This window comes from Zonotrichia leucophrys, chromosome 13 (assembly GCF_028769735.1).
Source record: "Zonotrichia leucophrys gambelii isolate GWCS_2022_RI chromosome 13, RI_Zleu_2.0, whole genome shotgun sequence".
Classification (NCBI taxonomy): Eukaryota; Metazoa; Chordata; class Aves; order Passeriformes; family Passerellidae; genus Zonotrichia; species Zonotrichia leucophrys.
The window spans coordinates 13,639,711-13,657,800 of NC_088183.1; the positions used below are offsets into that span (position 1 = coordinate 13,639,711).

Genomic DNA, 18,090 nt, shown 5'->3' on the forward strand with positions numbered 1-18,090 from the left:
GTGGACTTAAAATTACTCCTCTCCAGCATACTTTTATTTTACATGTTTGAACTTCATCTGCCAATTTCTGGCCCAGTTGCTCAGTTATTTTATGTCCTTGTGCAGTTCTCGGTCAGGTCTCTTCTTGAATAATGCATTATCAGCAGCAGACTGTGCCCCCTTCCCTGCATGGCCTGTTTTCCATTTGGAATTCTATCATAGCTATGATAGGTTTGGACTTTTTAAAGTAGTACTTTAGACATTCCTGTAGATAATATAACAAAAGTGGCAGATGTCCACCCAGCAAGCCATGTGGCTTTTGTTTTGTTTTAGAGAAAGGCGTGGGCATGTGATCAATTTCTGTGACATCTCTTGGATACCTCAGGAGAACTCTGGCATCCTTGTCACAGTCACATGAGGTATTCAAGGAAGAATAGAAACTTCTGACACTTCTGAATTTTAGGAGAGACGTCATTGTTCCTCTAGCAAGGAGAGGTGCTACTTGCTCATATTGTTTATTTTAAGACTGCTCCTTTTAAGTAACAAGACTCATGTTCTTTGATAATGATATTTCAAGCACTTTAATATATGTTTAATGGGTGGATTGCAGGTTAGACCTCCTGGAGACACTGTCCCTTTCTGCCAATAGCAGAATATGAAAGGGCATAAATATAAATGTGAGCTTTCTTTGACACACCTTCCTTAGCCCTTGTCAAGGACCCCCATCCCATCCCAGCTTCATCCTGACAGGGCTTGAACTGCTCCTGCTGCAAACATGGCTGCAGGCTGGCCAGCAAAACTATTGAGCAGAAGGTGGTGCCAGTCTCTTTAAATCATCTGTGATTTATTGAATTCCTTGTCTGGCATACGTGTTGCCATGTCCAGTTTTTGTGGGAGAGGACTTTCACATACTGTCCCCCAAAGGAACATGTGCAGTGCTGCCCATGCGACAGAGCCTCCCTGTCCTCTGTTCAGTGCCTGTTCCTGGTAAGGTACATTAGCAAAGTATGGATCTCAGCTGAGATTTAGTTCAGCAAATTCTGATCATTTGTGTGTTTGGGAACTGTCTTTCAGCCTCTTCAGATATGAGGAGCAGGAGAGGTTTCCTATTTCCCTTGTCACAGCGACCAAGAGCCTGCACTCCTCAGCAGAGCCCTGAAAGCTCTGGTCAGAATGGAGTGGAGAGTTTGCAGCACTGTGCAAGTTTTCCCCATGCAGTTCCCCCATTGCTCTTTGCTGACTTTCAGCCCCCTGCTATTCCTGTCTCGGGCATCTCTTGAGGAGAGCTTGTCAGCTGTGATGGATTGTGCATTCATTCTGTAATGGGGGCAAGTAATCACCGGGGAATAGGCCTAATGCACTCGTTTCACTTGTGACTTGGGCTGAACTTGAACCTCTTTCTCCAGAGAAATAATAAAACTTTAAATTACTATGTTTCTAATCTTTTAAGTAACTGTTATTTTGTGAATAATAATTGAGATCAGTAAGATGAATTTCTGGTATTCCTCAAGTTCTCCTGCAGGATCAAGAAGTAGTAACTAATAAAGGACCATGAGTTTCATCTTAGTAAGATTTAATACAAGTAAGCATGCAATAATGTTCAATTATTTTTCAATTTTTTGAGGGGAATACATTTATTCTTTTCAGGTTCTTTGGGTACCCATCTATATGGACCCAGAATTGCAAAATACTAGATATCCTTTGCTTCATACAAACATTGTAGTGCATTAAAACAATGTTCAGAGCATATGAAACATAGATGTGCAAATAGCTCTGTGAATATAGATGCTATAAAATTACCATTATGTTAAGATTTATTAGGTACCTTTTGTTTTGTCATGTCTGTGATTCATTAAACCTGGCTTGGAAATTAATTTGATGTTGCTGAAAACTACATAATAAATAACAAGAGTTGCATCATCATTCACCTCATGAGTGGATGGGAAGGAAACTTTGAACATTTCTGCTCCTATAACACAATGGCCTTGGAACAGAAAATGGGCTTTTAGGGTATGTTTGTTCATGTTGTTCATGATTTAATGGAGTGATCTCTTGTTCATATGAAAAGAGGTTGTCCTGCTCTAGACAGACACTGGATATATCCTGACAAAGCCATGCTTGATGGCTTCATTGTGGATGATAATAATTTAGGGGTTAATAAGCATGATAGTTGGAAATTAAAGTATGGAAGCATCCTTAATTCTCTCCAATTGTCCCATCTTTTTGAGTTGCTTAGGGAATATTGAATTTTCCAACAAGGAAGCAGTGTGTATTTTACAGACCCTAACTGGGAGGATGCAATAGGAATGGGGGAGATGATGGATCATCAGCCTGCATATTTCTCCCTTTAAGAAATCAAGGAAAGGAAAAAGTGAAAATCCTCATTGTGCTCTGCAGACACTGAGCTGCACTACAGGGAGATCTCCAACTCCCAAAGACACCAGAGCTCTCCTTTTAGAAGTACAAGGTCAAAAGTGACAAGAGCACAAAGACAAGACAGAGAGCTTCCTGAGCTTGGGAACCACTGTCCTTCAGACAAAACCCTGACTGCAGTGGGCAGTGGGTTCATGGCCAAAATGAGAGAAGACCAATGAAAGAGGAATGTGAGGACACCACTGAGTTTAGAGAATCTCAATATAATTTGCATGTAAGTTCTATCAATTTCCTTTGGATTTGTGTACCTTTTGGGACTTCTTAAAATAATATGTGATTCACTCTAGCAGCCTCTATCTTATGTAAGTCTTAGACTGATCCTTGGCAGCTCTGCCACCTGGAGTGATGAGCCAGGTCTCTGCTTTTGTTCTTGCTGGGCATGCAGGTTTAGCTTCCAGGTGCTTTTGCTCTCTGTATCTGTATGGTGCTAGAGGGGGAGTGAGAGGTTGATTATTATTTTTTACTTAAACCTCAAAGGTTTTTCTTCAAAATTTATTGTTCCTGAATTATCATGTCTTAAAGAATATAAATACACTATTCTGAATTACTAGATATTAGTGTAAATGAACTCTATAAATTCTGACAAGCTTAGTGTTTGAAAATCAAGTTGAATATAGAAGAGCTTTGAAAATATGCTTAATTGTTGAGGTGGAGGAAAGCAAACACAGAAAAATAATACCTGTAAGTACTCTGCAAAAATATAATTTGTGAATACACAAATTGTCATTGGGAAAAAAAGCAAAGTCAGTTTCAAACTAGAAAAGAAAAGCAGCAAAACCAGCAAACAGGCACAAATTGACTAGCCCAAATTTCTCCTCTGAGACACATGCACTCAACTTCTGTGTGGATCCCCACATTTCTAATTAAACGGGCTTCTACTTATTCCTTTGCTGGAGGCATTTTGTTTGATTAACAGAAGGAAAGGTTAATCATATAAATTTGCCATCTCACAGCGTTGTGAAGCAGCAGAGAGAAGGTTTCCCCTCGTTCCCCCTGCTCAGCTCTGCTCTCTGCTCAGTGCAGTGCAGACGCAGAGCTTTCCCCTCAGGCCCCTGTGACACACTTTTCTCCACTCATTCCTGGTGGAAGAGGAACATTCCTGGTGTTTGTGACTGCAGCTGTCTTAGTGGAAGTTTGCAGATCACCTCACGGGTGTGGGAGCTGTGCAGGAGATTCTCAGCCTCCACCAGGGATGGAGCAGACCTGCAAATCCCTGCCCCGTTAGGAAGGAGCTCTAATTGCTCCTACCTCACGTGCATCCATGATTAAAACACAGTTATTAATGAAACCATGGTGTGCTTGGAAGCAGATGGATCACAGGTAGTTTTTAATACCATGTTAATAAGATCTTTTATAATTCCCTGTCTGAATTTACCTGGTAATTATAAGGTAGCAACTATAATTTTCTTGGACAGACTATTAGTTGTGATTTTTTTTATCTCTCTGTTGTAAAGACTGGTTCACACTTGAAGCAGCAGGCTTTCATCTCTGCAAGTGACCTACATTTATGGTTATGCTCACAGTAAAATAAAAAAAAAAAAAAGGCAACTTTGAATAGACACACTGAGAGTATAAAACACAAAAGTCTGATTCTCCTTTGTGACTTGTTTGCATTGTGGGGCTTTGAAATTCACTTAATCTTTATGCACTCTTGGCTTTCGGGGCTGGTCCAGCTGAATCTGGTGCCTGTGCGGGGAGTGGGAATTGCTGAGAGCACAAACACATCCTGAGCTGCTCTCTGCTGTCCCAGCCCCAGCACAGCTGCCTCTGCTCAGTGGGGATAAGGTGCACTTTGGTGGGGTTTGAGCCTTGTGAATGATTTTTCAGTTTTATTTGCCATACTTAAAAAAAAAAAAAATAAAAATTTGGTTGCTTGAGATTAGAGCGAAAAATCCTTTTAAGTGTTTTTTTTTGGCAAGACAACTAAGTTGTAATTGAACAAATAATTAGATCCCATATAAATTTATTGTCTATTTTCCAAGGATTCTTAAACATTATGTAGAAATAAATTTTGAGTAGTTTCGTTGCAAAACATCCTTTTCAGTTGGTATGTGAGGCTTTAAAGTATTTTTTGTTTGTTTTTGTGAGCTATTTTGACATAATAGAAACAAAACTTGCAAATTCAGCATGAATATGAAATCTGGCAGCTGCCCTGTTCACAGAAAAGGTCTCCTGATTTTAGTTACTATTCTGAGATATCTACTCAGACATTAGCCATAGGATGTCCAGGGGAAGGTGGTGTTAGGAAAGATATCTTGATCCCCTGCTGCTTTTGTCAAAAATACAGAGGTTAAACTCTGCATAGATTGCGTGCTGAGAGATTTCCAGGGGTTGGGAAAGACGGATTCTGGGGGTGGTGGAGGATGCTTTTTGTTTTCTTGGGGCTTAGGAATGCACATGTGAATCACTCACATCTAAATGGATTCTGAGGTTATCTCAGTGGTGGCTCCAGCACTGTAAATGGCAGTTTCTGTGAGGAGTGTTTTGTCTCTCCTATCCCTAAGATTTAGTCTTTGAACAGAGTGTGTGGCCACTGATGGGCTATTTGCAACCACTATAATCACTTTGAATTGGATGCAAAATATCTGATAATCTTGTGTGGCTCTGACACTGCAGAATAGAACAATTCTAAGGGTGCCCACAATATTTTTTTTTCCCTGCCTGCAAATTGGCAGTGAATCCTCTCAAACACCTTTTGACATAACTGGAAATGCTGTTCTCTGTGGTATATAGGTTACACACATCCTGTGTAAGCAGAAAGATGCAAAGAAAAGGAAAGCAGCAGCTTGGTGGGTTTTATCCCTCACCACTGCTCTACTGTACTGAGAGCGCCATGGGGATAATGTGATGAGAGTATGCAGGTAGCTGTGTTTATACAAGGTGAAGATGCACATAAATCCACTGGCTGAATGATTCAGACCTGTCAAGTCTCATGCATTATGCACAGGACTTATTCAATTAGCCCTGCCACAGTGCCTATAACTCAGGCACTTGTGCAGGGCGTGCTTGGCCTCGCTCCCACTGCTCAGCTCGAGTTGCAGGTGCAGCTGCAGAGCCTCTGACATGGACACACGGACCTGTCCCTGGCACAGGGATGGCTGGAGAGCCATGGCTGTGAGCAGGCAAGCCTGCCCTGCCCAGGGTTGTACGGGATTTGGGGCAGTGGTGTCAAAAATCTGGGAGGTGAAAGGATTGGAGCGGTCCTGGCTTGGTCAGGGAAGCTCAGTCTACAAAATGAAGATAGAGAATCTAAAATGGTTCCAGAGTGAATGAGAGTAGGGGCAGGTTGGGTGCTGGGAAGAAATTCATCTCTGTCAAAGTGATGAGGCCCTGGCACAGGTTGCCCAGATGAACTGGAGATGCCCCAGCTCTGGAAGTGTTCAAGGTGAGGTTGGACAAGGCTTGGAGCAACCTGGGACAGTGGAAGGTGTCCCTGCCCATGGCAGGGAATTGGAGCTGGATGATCTTGGCAGGTTCCTTACAGCCCAAACCATTCTGTGTGATTCTATTATCCTAATGTATTGATTTAAATAAGTTGTACTAAACACAGAATAATTGCATTACCAAGTCACTACTTTACACAGGGCTAAAGCCAATTTTATAATCAACATATAAATTACCACCTATAATTTAAACTCGGAGCTGGTACTTGCAGCAAATGCTTTGTTTCCTGAGATGTGTCCCCGCACCGTGTGAGTCAGGAAAGTGGCCGGCTCTGCCCAGAGCTGTGAGCATTTTGCTTTTTGTATTTCAGTGCCACACAGATGCGCGTGAATCACCAGGGATCGCTTTTGTTTATTTATTATGGGGGGAAGGGGGTGTTTTTTGCTGCTGTTGCCGGTTCTGTCAGCACATCCCCATCCCTGCGAGCCGAGTGCTCTGGGGCATTCCCGCGGGGCGCTCGGGTGTCTGCGGCCGCGCTGACCGCTGTCTGTGTCCCTGTGTTCGTTGTCTGTGCGTCTGTGTCCGCTGTCTGTGTCCCTGAGTCCCCGCTGACCTCTGTCTGTCCCTGTGTCCGCAGCCATGCACCTGCTGGGCCTCAACTGGCAGCTGCAGCCGGCCGAGCCGCCGACCTTCAGCAACGGCCTGCGCCCGCCCGGCGACGACGGCCCGCCCGCGCCCCCTGCCGGCAGAGGTGGGTCCGCGCCGCGCCCCCACCACGGCCTGGTCCGGCCCGGCCGAACGGACGCGAAGTGCCCCACACCCCAGCTGAACTGCCACAAACTGCCCCAAACCCCAGCTGAACTGACCCAAACAGCCCCAAAACCCCAGATGGACTGGCAAGAGCCGCCCCAAACACCACCCGAACTGCCCCAAAACCTGAACCACCACAGTGCCCCAAACCCGCAGATGAACCATCACAAACTGCCCCAAAACCCCACCTAACCACCCCAAAACGCTGTCAGACTACCCCAAAATGCCATCAAGCCACCAGAAAACACCCCAAAAAGCCACCAAACTACTACCAACAGCCCCCAAATGTTACCAAACCTACAAATTGCCCAAAACGCCACCAAACCACCCCAAAACACTGGCAAACCCCCACAGTCCTCCCCAAAATGCTGGCCAACTGCCCCAAACACCACCAAACCCCTATAAACCACCCCAGAATCCTACCATACAGCCCAAAACACCACCAAACCCCTACAGACTGCCCCAAAACGCAGCCAAACCACCCCAAAATGCCACCCATCGTTTCCTTCCCATGGCTCTCAGCACCCCCCATGTTCACACTAAATCCTGCAGGTTCTGGTTTATCACCAGTGAAGTTGTGGTAGGAGGATGCTGGGGAAGTGCTCTCAGAAATGTGCTGTGTTTACTGGCTGCATGTTCTTTTTCCAGGCATAGCTTAGAGATCCCAAAGAAAGAGGAGGCTGAGGGAGCTGGGGCTGCTCAGCTTGCAGAGGTGACTGAGAGGAACCTCATTAATTGTGTAAATATCTGCAGGGAGGGCTCAGAGCATGGACCAAGCTCCTCACAGTGGTCCCAGCAAGCAGAACAGGAGGCAGTGGGCAGGAACTGGTGCTCAGGAAGCTCCACCTGAACATGAGGCAGAACTCCTGTGCAGTGACCAAGCACTGGATCATACTGGCCCAATCTCCCTCACTGGGGATATTCCAGAACATTCAGGACACAATCCTGTGCCCTGTGCTCTTGGATGACCCTGCTGGAGCAGGGGGGTTGGACCACATTGACCCACTGTGATCCTTTCCAGCCTGATCCATTCTGGGGTTCTGTGAAAAGCTTTAGTAGAAGCAAGCATTGTAGTGCTTGAAAGAATTCAAGAACTGGCTTGCAGCCAGGACCACATCCCTGGTTCTTCTTTCTCAGTGAATTCTAATAGCAAACACTAAGGACAGCAGAATTTGACCCATGGTAAATGGTCTGTCTTGTGATATTAATGTGAGAAATTAGACAACAAATGGTTTCTTTTTTTCTTAAAGAAAAACTGTGTTCCGGAGGAGGATGACAAAGACATGGCAGAGGAAAGAAAAAAATAAGTAAAACCTAGAACCAGAAACACTTTATTAAACTGAGAAAACCTGTGTTAAAAACACAGAGAAGTTACATGTCACAAAAAGGATTTTAATCATTTAAATGGAATGTTTTTTGCTGATGAGGTTCAGGGGTTTTCTTTGCTACATCACAGTGAGGTCTTCTCTGGTTATTATAAAAATTATGGGGAGAAGGCAGAACAGAATGTTACAATCAGACAAAGCACCTCCCACGCTTTAGTGGGCTGGGATGGTGGATGGCATGACTGGAACAGGAGAAGTCTGAGCACTTGATTTTTGTCAGCTGAAATGTCTCTGAATTCTGTTCAGGGGCTGAGCGCTGCCTTGCACTCAGGACCTGTGTCTCATGTGAAACTTGGTAATTGCCAAAGCAAGTGTTAGAAGCAAATGCTGACAATGGATACTTCTATTGGGAAAACAATCAGTTAAAATAGACTTGGGAAAGGAAACCGAGTTGTTCTTTTATGAGCTTGATCATTTAATGGATTTGCTTCTTTTTTTTTCAATAAAGGCTGCTGCACCTCAGCTTCTTCATGTTTTCCATGGAGGATCTAGATTTTGCTTCCTCCTTGTCATGAAATCCTACATCCTGATAGTGCCAAAAACCTGAACATTTTTAGACAAGTGTTCATTGGTTTGGCTTTCATCTCTGACTGGCTGTAGGTGAAAGTGCATGAGCAGCACATCCCTAAGTGCAAGGCAGAAGGTTTTCATTGCTGCTGAACTGCCTCCAGGTTGGGCACAGGTGAGAGACCCTGTGGTTTTGGGCAGGAACTTGAAGAGCTCAGGTCGGCAATTATGGTCATTTAGCAGACAACTGCAGGGCTTTAACACCTTTCCCAATTCCCTCCCTGCAGCTTTTTGTTGCCATCTCTGTGCAAATATAGGGCAGCAGGACTGCAGGATTGGAATGGGCTCATCTGCCTGGGGCACTTCAGTGCAAATTCTGGCAGTTTATGTCAGCCCCACTCTAATTAGCTTTGCACATTTGAAGAGGCTGAGATGCTGTTTTGGGAGTGGTAACCTCCTGTAGAGGAGACAAGGAGACAGAACTGCTGGTTATGTCTTCAATTGCTGCAGTTAGCTTTCCTCAGAGCATGTTGGAAAAGTTTGCTTGTTCTTCTGACATTTTGTAGAAAGTTGCTGAAAAGGTGGGGGAAGGAGGAAGAACAATATTTAGGCAAGTAATCTTCCACAGTGGAATTAAATGAATGACAGGTTTGGGTGAACACAAGGAATATCGAGAAGACAAATTCCTAGAGCTGGGAAGGGTGAAAAGTTTTTCTACCTCACCTTTCTTTTTATGTCCAAGTTAAAATTGCTATCCCAGCAGTTTTTAGGAAAAAGCCTCTGACAGCTTTTAACACAACAACCATTTCAGGGCTCTGGCTGTGGAGAGTGACCTTTCTATAATTGACACAACTCAGGATGAAGCCATTCTTTTCAAAACACGGGTCTCCCAAAGAAACCTTTAACCCCTGCTCTGAGAAGGGCCACTTAAACACAAGCTGTGCCTACTCAGCAAGCAAAGCATTTTAAAGTAGAGCAATTTGAAAGGAGGAAAAAAAAAATAAGGCAGGTATTCAATTTGATCTGCCTGTTCCTTATTAAGAGACTAAATTCTGGTAGGAAATAATAAAACTGCAATTTAAGGGGAATGTAAATTACTTTATTACTACATTTTCCTATCTGAATGAAAACAAAATTCACTATTAAGATAACACAGTTTCAGGTTTTTTGTAATTACACACTACATCTCGCTAATAGTGGGTATGTCTGAAAGGAGGAGGCAAGTGCAATGGGCAGAAAAATCCCCAGTGCTGCTTTAAAACTGCAAGTGAAGTCCACCATGCTGTGAAAGTTGTGTTCGAGTAGGGATTTAAATTAGCAGACAAAAATTCCCTTCCTAATACGGATCATAAGGCAGTAACCCTTCATAATGCATAAAACCTCAAAAATTGATACTGCCTTGGAATTTCTATGGGGATGAGATAGATTATTATGACATTAAAAAACTTTCTGAGTAAAGCCCATTTATCTCTTATGTTGCATAAGGATAATGTTAGAATTTGGGTGTAATAAATCTAAATTAAGGGGGAAAGTGGGGGAAAAGAAAAGAGGCATGTTTGGGAATAATTATTTCTTCAAAAAGCAGTGAAATAGATGACCTTATGGGATTTATCTGTATCTGAATTCTATTAATCTATGCCAAAAGTTTTCTAGATTTAAAATTATGTGGTGGGCTAGACACAGATTTCCATAAAATCTGTGACCATGTTTCTAATTGACAGAACACACCTACACTAACCCCAGCTGAAAACCCATATAAAGAATGCTTTGGTGTCAACTTTTTCATTTAGGACATATTGTCTTTGATGTGCTCAGAAATCTAGCAAATTTTATAGTAATTCAAAACTCTCTTAGTACTTTTTATCTTGATTGTTTGCTATAGTAATGCTCTAGAAGGCTGAAAAGCACAGGAAGAGATTGTGATCTCTGATTCTAGAACCTCCTATTTTAAAAGACACCAAAAGTAATTGTGGACAGTTGTAGAAAGATGGCTTTAGGTACAATAAATACACTGACTCTTTGGAAAAAAGTTGATAGGAATTTTGATATTCACATAATCCAGGGTTTGCTTCTCTTTGGATGAACCAACCTGATCCAAGCTCATGCTCAGTTTGAGGTATTTCACAAAGTCTACCACAGTGTATGTGGATTTCAGAAAGACTTTTTTTTTTTCAAAAATATTGCAGTTATTAAATATTAAAGTACTGAAGTGTCATGAAAAATACTTGTTTCCAGATACCAAATTCAGAATTGCAAATGTAATGTCAATAATGAAACGAAGAAAGTTTAATTAGCTGTTAAATTTGGCACCACCTCACTTGCTTGAGCTGTGAGAGAGGGGAAAACCAGATTTCTACTGATGTAGCAGAAATTGTCCTTGGATGGATGTGGGAAGCTGAGCTCAGCAGTCATTGTGGGGCTGTACAGGTTGTCTTCAGCTCTCTCCAAATGACGCTGAGAGCTCTGCCAGATGCTGCAGCTGCGAGTCACATTTTGGGCTGCACACAAATTGTTTTCTACTAGCTCAGATATTTTATTAGCGATGCAGCACACAGGCAGTGCTAGAGGAGTGACAGAATTCTGAGAGGGGAGGATGTGCCATCCTGCCAGAGGGATGAGCTGGGGCTCGGATGCCAGCAGAGCAGCTCGTGAGTCACTGCCTGAGGCAGCAGTGCTGCCCCCGACTGTGCTCCTGCTGAAACCCACCCAGCACACGGGGCAAGGACTCGGCAGGGAACTCTCTGTCGCCTTGTAAAAGATAAACTCATCCCTCATTAACAATGTAAACAACATGAATCTCCCGGTTCTGCTGTTTCCTGTCAGACGCCTTGAAACAGACGATCAGAATGTAATAGCAGTCAGTGTGTTTTAAATGTCACTTCTCTTACCTTCCTTCAGTTTAATCAAGACAAGCCATCATTTTCCAGGTGGATTAATCTTATTAAGTATTTATGTGGCTAATGTAATGTAGATCTTAATTAACACGTTAGCAAGCAGAACTGTTAAGATGGAGGCTATGAAGGCTAGCAGATGTGGTCTTCTGAAAATACACCAGACTTAAGGGCTGTCTCAGAAAAGCAAAGGATTTGGATAAATTCAACAGAATAGGAGTTTTGGATTTCTGAGTGTGTTAATGGTGATAGCATGAGTTGCTCTGTTCAAAGTTAGGTGATGAAGTTTGATAAATGTAGTGGGATGGAATATAAGAAAATAAAGATAGTGTAGAAAGTAATCTTATCCATAAGGAGTTGAAGCTGGGCCAATTATCAAAGATTAGGAACAGGCCTGACTTTAACAGGCCACAGCTGTGACCAGTGAGAAGAAGATGCTATAAAAGAGTGGGGTGGCTGGGTAAGAGGGGAACTGGAGTCAGTTTGTGAAGAAGAAAGAGTCAGTGCTCTGGGGAAATGCCCACGAGAAACACCAAGAAGGTATGGAACTTTTGTGATAAGGAGACAAAAGCATGGAACCCCTGCAATAAGATGACAACAGGTATATGCCATGTCCGAGGTTCCTATTTCCAAAAGTCCTTAGTTCTCAGCAAGGCCCCAAAGATATGAACAATCAGAGATGATTGCTATCCTGATTCAGAAATCCATACTAGTATGTATTTGCTCTGTGTGAAATGCAGTGAACCAACAGAGCTTAATTTTATTTTGGTTATAATTTGCTTTGATTCTGAAAGCAATGGCTCTTCTGAAGCCATGCTCACATGAATGTGAAGATGTGCCTAAATTTTTAGGTGTATCAGGTGTGTCATATTTTAGTAAAAGCAAACTGCTTCATTTCCCTGCACATTGGTTGGCTGCAGCTGAGCCAGAGCTGGGGTCTTATGCAGGCACTCCCTTTGAAGATCTTTTTTCCTCTTGCCATAATTGAAATTTAGAATGCTGACTAGACAACCTGAGGTTTTGGTTTTGTACCAGAAGCTGTTTTTCTGGACTTCTGAAAGCTCATACACTCAGAAGCTTCCTTCCTCCTCACTTTCCAGAACAGAGCTCATTGGTGCCTCAGCATCTTGAGTGTGCCTGAAGTTCAAATGTGCCACAGCAGCTCCTGCAGACAAACTCTCATTGCCTGGCTTTTTAGCTCATTGCAGCTGAGGGAATTTGTTTTGCAGTAGCAGTCAATCTATTGTACACATTCCAGAGATAATCTGTTCTCACCTGAGTCCTAGGGCACTTAGGTGATAGTAGATAATTTGAAGTGTAAGTTCATACAGGGAGTTGTCAGTATGGTAACAGTGCATAGCACTGATTTTTCCACTGAAGATATTTGTATGGAAAAGGCATTTTCTACTCTATTTTATTTGCCTTACTGGAACAATAAGACATGTCTGGCCATATAAGTAGCAAATTTACTTAAGGAAAAAAGTTAAACTATCGTGCAGAGCCATAGTAATTCTCACACGGTCTCTTTTGGCAAAAAGTCAGTGGAGTCTATTTTTATATTGAATGGTTTCCTTTACACAGCTGTACCATAAATTTCTTCAGAATTCCAAGTCATCTGTGAAAATCCCTGGCTATATAAAAAGAACAGCAGAAAAATAAGCTAGATAAAAAGATAAGATAAGCTATGTCTGTAGCAGTGATTTATAAGAAATATAGAATTACAGGAAAAGAAGGTAAAGAGAATTTAACCAACCCTGGTGATATTTATTCCTCGTATTTAATTTGAGCTTGTCCACATTATCTTGGTAGTTCATTTCAGATCCCCTGGAATGGTTATTCTGCTAGGTATTTTTCAAGAGTGTCATCAAGATGCAATTTGCAGTCATCCCCATGATAGAGGCACACAGCCACAGCACTGGAGTTAATTGCTGTTTCAATGTGATGTCTGTAGTGTGACACTGCTGGTAGCCAGATTTCATTTTTAGTTTTAATTTTAGCTACAGTGTAGGATACTGTAGTTATAAATAATCAAGTATATCTGGTTGCAGTGTAAATACAGCTCTGCCTCCATGGCTGACACTGCTTGACATCAGTTAAATTAAAGGCTGACTGGGCATGTCCCATCCTCTGTCACCTTGGATCTGACCTCCAGCTCACAGATGAGACCTGCTGACAGCTTAGCAGGGGGAGTTTGCATTGCTGTTGTCATGGATTGCCTGTCTGATGGCTTCAAAGGCAAATACACTTGAATGCTAAAAACAGTCTTTTCAAATGTATATGCCAAAATAGTAATTCAGCTGGGTAAATAAAACAGCAGTTTAAATGAATAAGTGTTATTTAGTTGATGAATATATGTTTGACTGAGTGATTGAAATGGCTCCCCTGGGTAAGATGAAGAAGTATGCTTTTAAAACTCTTTTGTAGATGTTTATAGAGAGAAAATGACAGGGGAAAAAAAATCAAGTATCTATGGGGTTATGAGATAAACATAGAACTTTACAACAGTCACCCACAACAGAGAATGATCTTGGGATTCATTTGTTCACAGCAGCATGAGTAGTTTGGGTTGGTCTTTCTTCACAGATTTGTCAGTTTGTCACATCTGTACCTTCACTAAAATGCAGTTGATGCTCTTTGAATGTGATCTGCAGTGGTCCATCAAATGGAAAAGCTTCTAAAAATAGCTGGAGGGGAGTGAGTCAGGTGGCAAGATACATTCTCTGCATTAGGAGGTGAGGACTGAAGGGAGCTATAAAAAGTTTGAGTCTCTAGTGACACGCTTTGCCAGGGAAGCTGTTAGCACAGAAAAATGCCCTGCAAATACCAAAGTTAGGATGATGGTCTGCTTTTCAGGTATAAGAAAAAATCAACTTTAGCCTATTAACTGAGGTAGATTCAGTGGTCATATCTACTTTGCATTCCTCTCTGTATTTATATCCTGGGAGGAAACAGTATGAAGAGGCCAGTACTGAGACACCTCCTGTAATATTTATATTTACTGCTCTGCCTTCCTCATCCTCAAGGTGAGGACTGTTAATAATTCTGTCATTGTTAATAATTCTGTTTTACACGTAGGCATCTGAGAGCAGCAAGATCATGACCAACCCAGGTGCAATGGCAGTATCAGAGCAAGGAGCAGAACCAAGATGCTGTCACTGGTTTTGTGTCATACCAACAAGGATAATTCAGCAGGCATTTATGAGAGCATGATTCAATAATGCATAATCTTCAGAGTTTATTGACATCTTGTGGGACTTAAAACTTTATAAGTTGTTAGCTAAGCTTGCAAATATGAAACCTGGGTTTTAGTATAACTTGAAGCATTTCTAAATTTTGTTATTACAGCATTGTAATGTAGCTCCATAAAAACAGGATGCCATGATTTAAATTCTTAAAAGCAAAAGGAAAGGATGCTTTCAGCATGCCAGAGGTGAGGCAGCAGCTGTTCCTTGCAGATGTGGCACAGGCTGGGTATAGAGCATTCTGAAATATTCTGAAGCACTACAGAAATACAGACTGAAAGGAGTCGCCCATCTGCCCCATTCTTTGCTGCAGGTTAAATATATCTCAGCCACTTCTGGGAGCTGATCATCTCACCTGCTCTTCAAGTCCTCTGCTGGGGTGAACCCCTGTCACAATTCCCTTCCCAGGGAGATTTTCCTAAGATGCTCCAGGAGGAGAACTAGGAACCAGGTCATTCGTGTTGTAGAGCAAAATAGAAGTGTATCTGTGGGGAGATGCTTCCAAGGACAATATCAAACCGAACAGAATTATTTCAGTGTTAGATAAACCTGAATCAAGTCTCTGGGCTCAGTAATAACTGCAAATTCAATTGTCTTACCTGCAGTTTTCACCAATTTTTCATTTCACCTTGATAACGTCAACCTTCTGATGAGAAATTCAAAGGAATTGTCTTCTACTAATTTTTTGGAGGAAAGTCTGACATCCAATATATTTTTTTACGTTTGCATGCTGAAGTAGTATGAATGTAACTCTGGTTTTCCTGATGGCTGAAATTTTATTATTTTAGCTTAATTGATATATTTGAGGATCCTTGAGTCCTGAAAAATGCCCTTTCCCACAGAGAAATACAAAGTAGAAATTTGGATATCCAAAGGAAACTGAGGGTAAATTTATCTAGAAATACTAAAACTTTATCCTCCATTAGAATTAAATTTATTTTACAATTCTATTCTACAGTTTACATCTTTACGGTTCTAGAGAATATATACATAATTAGCAAAAGCCATTGACAGTTTTGGAGTTTCTTTAATAGCCAGTGAAACTATAACTGCCAACAGAGACTATTGTGGTCTCTGTACATTTGCTGCACTGGATAATAATAATAATTCCTGGAAATAGCTTTTTCTTTGACTGGTTGGCTATGGATATCTTGCTCCTGAAGAAGGTTCTTTACAGTGTGTCAAGAAGCCTTTTGCAGATTAGATACAGTTGATGTTCATCAAAGAATGCTTCCAAAGAAATTATTTACAGCCTACTTTTAAATATTGAAAAAATATTCATGATTTATTACCATATGTTGGGATTGTGAAATAAATGTAATGTTCTCAAAGGAGGTGAAGGTGCCTGCAGTCTTTGCTGACTTCCCAGCTCTGCCAGTGATAGTGTACCATGCCACAGGTGCAGGTGATTTTTGGTGTATTCTCTGCCCCTGATTTCCTCTCCATGTAGGTGGGTGAGAACTAATTTAAATTCCAGTGAGGTGATGCCTGCCTTCACTGAGATAGGAACCTTGAGATATCCTCTGTTGCAGTAATCCATTAGAAATGAAATCCATGAAGCAGGATATGTTTGGATCTGGTTGCTCTCTGTGGCTCTAAGGGCACATTGCTGGACGCTCTCAGCCATTTTTCCTCCTTTTTGCAGCCTCTTGTTGCAGCTTCTCCTGCCTTCCCTTTCTTTGTCAGTGATGTTATTGTAGACCCATTAACATAGAAAATAAAAAAACAAACAAGTTGCCAAAAACTGTAGAGCAGTTGGTATTCAGAGCATTCTTTTACCATTTCAAAACACTGCCAACATAGTATCTGTTTCATTATGTACAAGTGTAAGTGCTGCTAACATAGATAATTTAGAATCTATAATTGAAACCGTGCTTTTGCTGCTCTCTCAATTAAAGATAGTCAAGACAGAAAAGCTGTTATGTACTTACCTGCTGGAATTATATGTTGTTCTGTGCCATCCCATTACATTCATACAGTGCTGGAAGGTATTTCAAAAGTAACTTGCCCTTTATTGAAAATAGCATTACACCACCACAACAAAACTCCTATGAAGGAAACAGAAAAACCCCCATGAAGTAAACAGTTTTTACAAATGCTGTCAGGTTTTATCAGAGGTATCACTACCATCCACTCTGTGGTAATAGTGGTATTAGTGATACCTTTAAGTTTCTGTGATTGTCAACAGATATTTTCTGTGGTTGTCTGGTTTATTATAGTGTCTTTGTAAGAATTTTTAAATGGATTTCTCACCATGTTGTTTGGGAATACAGAACACAAAACCAAGCAATGCTGCATACTGTAGCTTAAAAACACTGCTAATTCCATGTTCTGCACTCCATGTTTAAAATATGCGTAGCCTCAGAACCTGTTCAGTTGAGAACAGAAGGGATTTGCACCATATTTTAAGAGTTGACTATTTCATGGGCTGGAAGCCAGAGCACTCAACCAGAAAGGCCTTGTATCTTGTCTTCAATAATGCATGCTGAAAAACCAACAAATGATGGATTTTAACTAACCAGAGCACAGGGGAAGAAGACTTGTAGATAGACCCTCCTTCAGGCAGAGAGAGCTTCAAAGGCACTGCACTGAGCTGTGCTAACTCTGTTTCAAGGAGAAATGCATGTTAGAGTACAGACATTGTCCTCTAAACCCTTTTGTGTGCATTTCATTTCTTCTGTCAACTCTCTATTCTGTGAGCTCAAGTCTATTGGACTACTTCAGTGAAGAAAACAGTGGTAATAAAAATTGGCAATCAGTTCATTTACATTTGAGGTACCCTTCAGTTCACCTTTCTGGCACATTTTTATACCCCAGTTGTGTACAAGATGCAACTGAAAAGAGCACAGAGAGATTCACGTGTGTTTAATTGACTCTGCTGTTGCTGTTTGATCAGTGAGGAGCAATCACAGAATTAAAGGGTTTGAGGGATGAGAAGATTGCTGATGCTCCACAGAAAAATAAGGTTTGCAGAGTTTTTGCTTCAAATATAAGGGCCAAATTCTTACATCCTGATTGGAACAGCAGGCAGATTGCATCAGAATAAGAAAGTTACAGTTTGATTTAAGAGGTGTCACTGCCACAGATGTTAATCTTGAATGAATAAAACTACCTGTATTGAAACCAGTTGTCTCATTTGATTTATGTTTGCTTTTGTTTTACAGGACCATGGGTCACTAGGAATAGCAGCATAGATAGTGGAGAAACAGAAGTTGGCCACAGGGTCACCCAGGAGGTGCCTCCAGGAGTTTTTTGGAGGTCTCAGATCCATATCAGCCAGCCACAGTTCGTGAAGTTCAACATATCCTTAGGGAAGGATGCTCTTTTTGGTGTTTATATAAGAAGAGGACTCCCACCATCACATGCCCAGGTACTTTATCAATGTGTTTGTTGCCTTTCAATGTCAGAATGCAAAACTTAGGTCATCTTTGTTAGGTTTATGTTGGAGTTTACAGAATT

The 18,090-nt window shown here is 41.7% G+C and overlaps 1 protein-coding gene across 6 annotated transcripts in view; it reads left to right on the forward strand.

The window, feature by feature from the left end:
* The window catches only part of TENM2 (teneurin transmembrane protein 2), a 675,237-nt gene that overhangs the window by 543,023 nt on the left and 114,124 nt on the right, over window positions 1-18,090 (forward strand). For all 6 annotated transcript variants that reach the window (XM_064724588.1, XM_064724589.1, XM_064724590.1 and 3 more), the window contains 2 exons: window positions 6,434-6,547; window positions 17,796-18,001. In XM_064724588.1, the coding sequence (XP_064580658.1) occupies window positions 6,434-6,547; window positions 17,796-18,001 (320 nt within the window). The remainder of the gene's footprint in view (window positions 1-6,433; window positions 6,548-17,795; window positions 18,002-18,090) is intronic.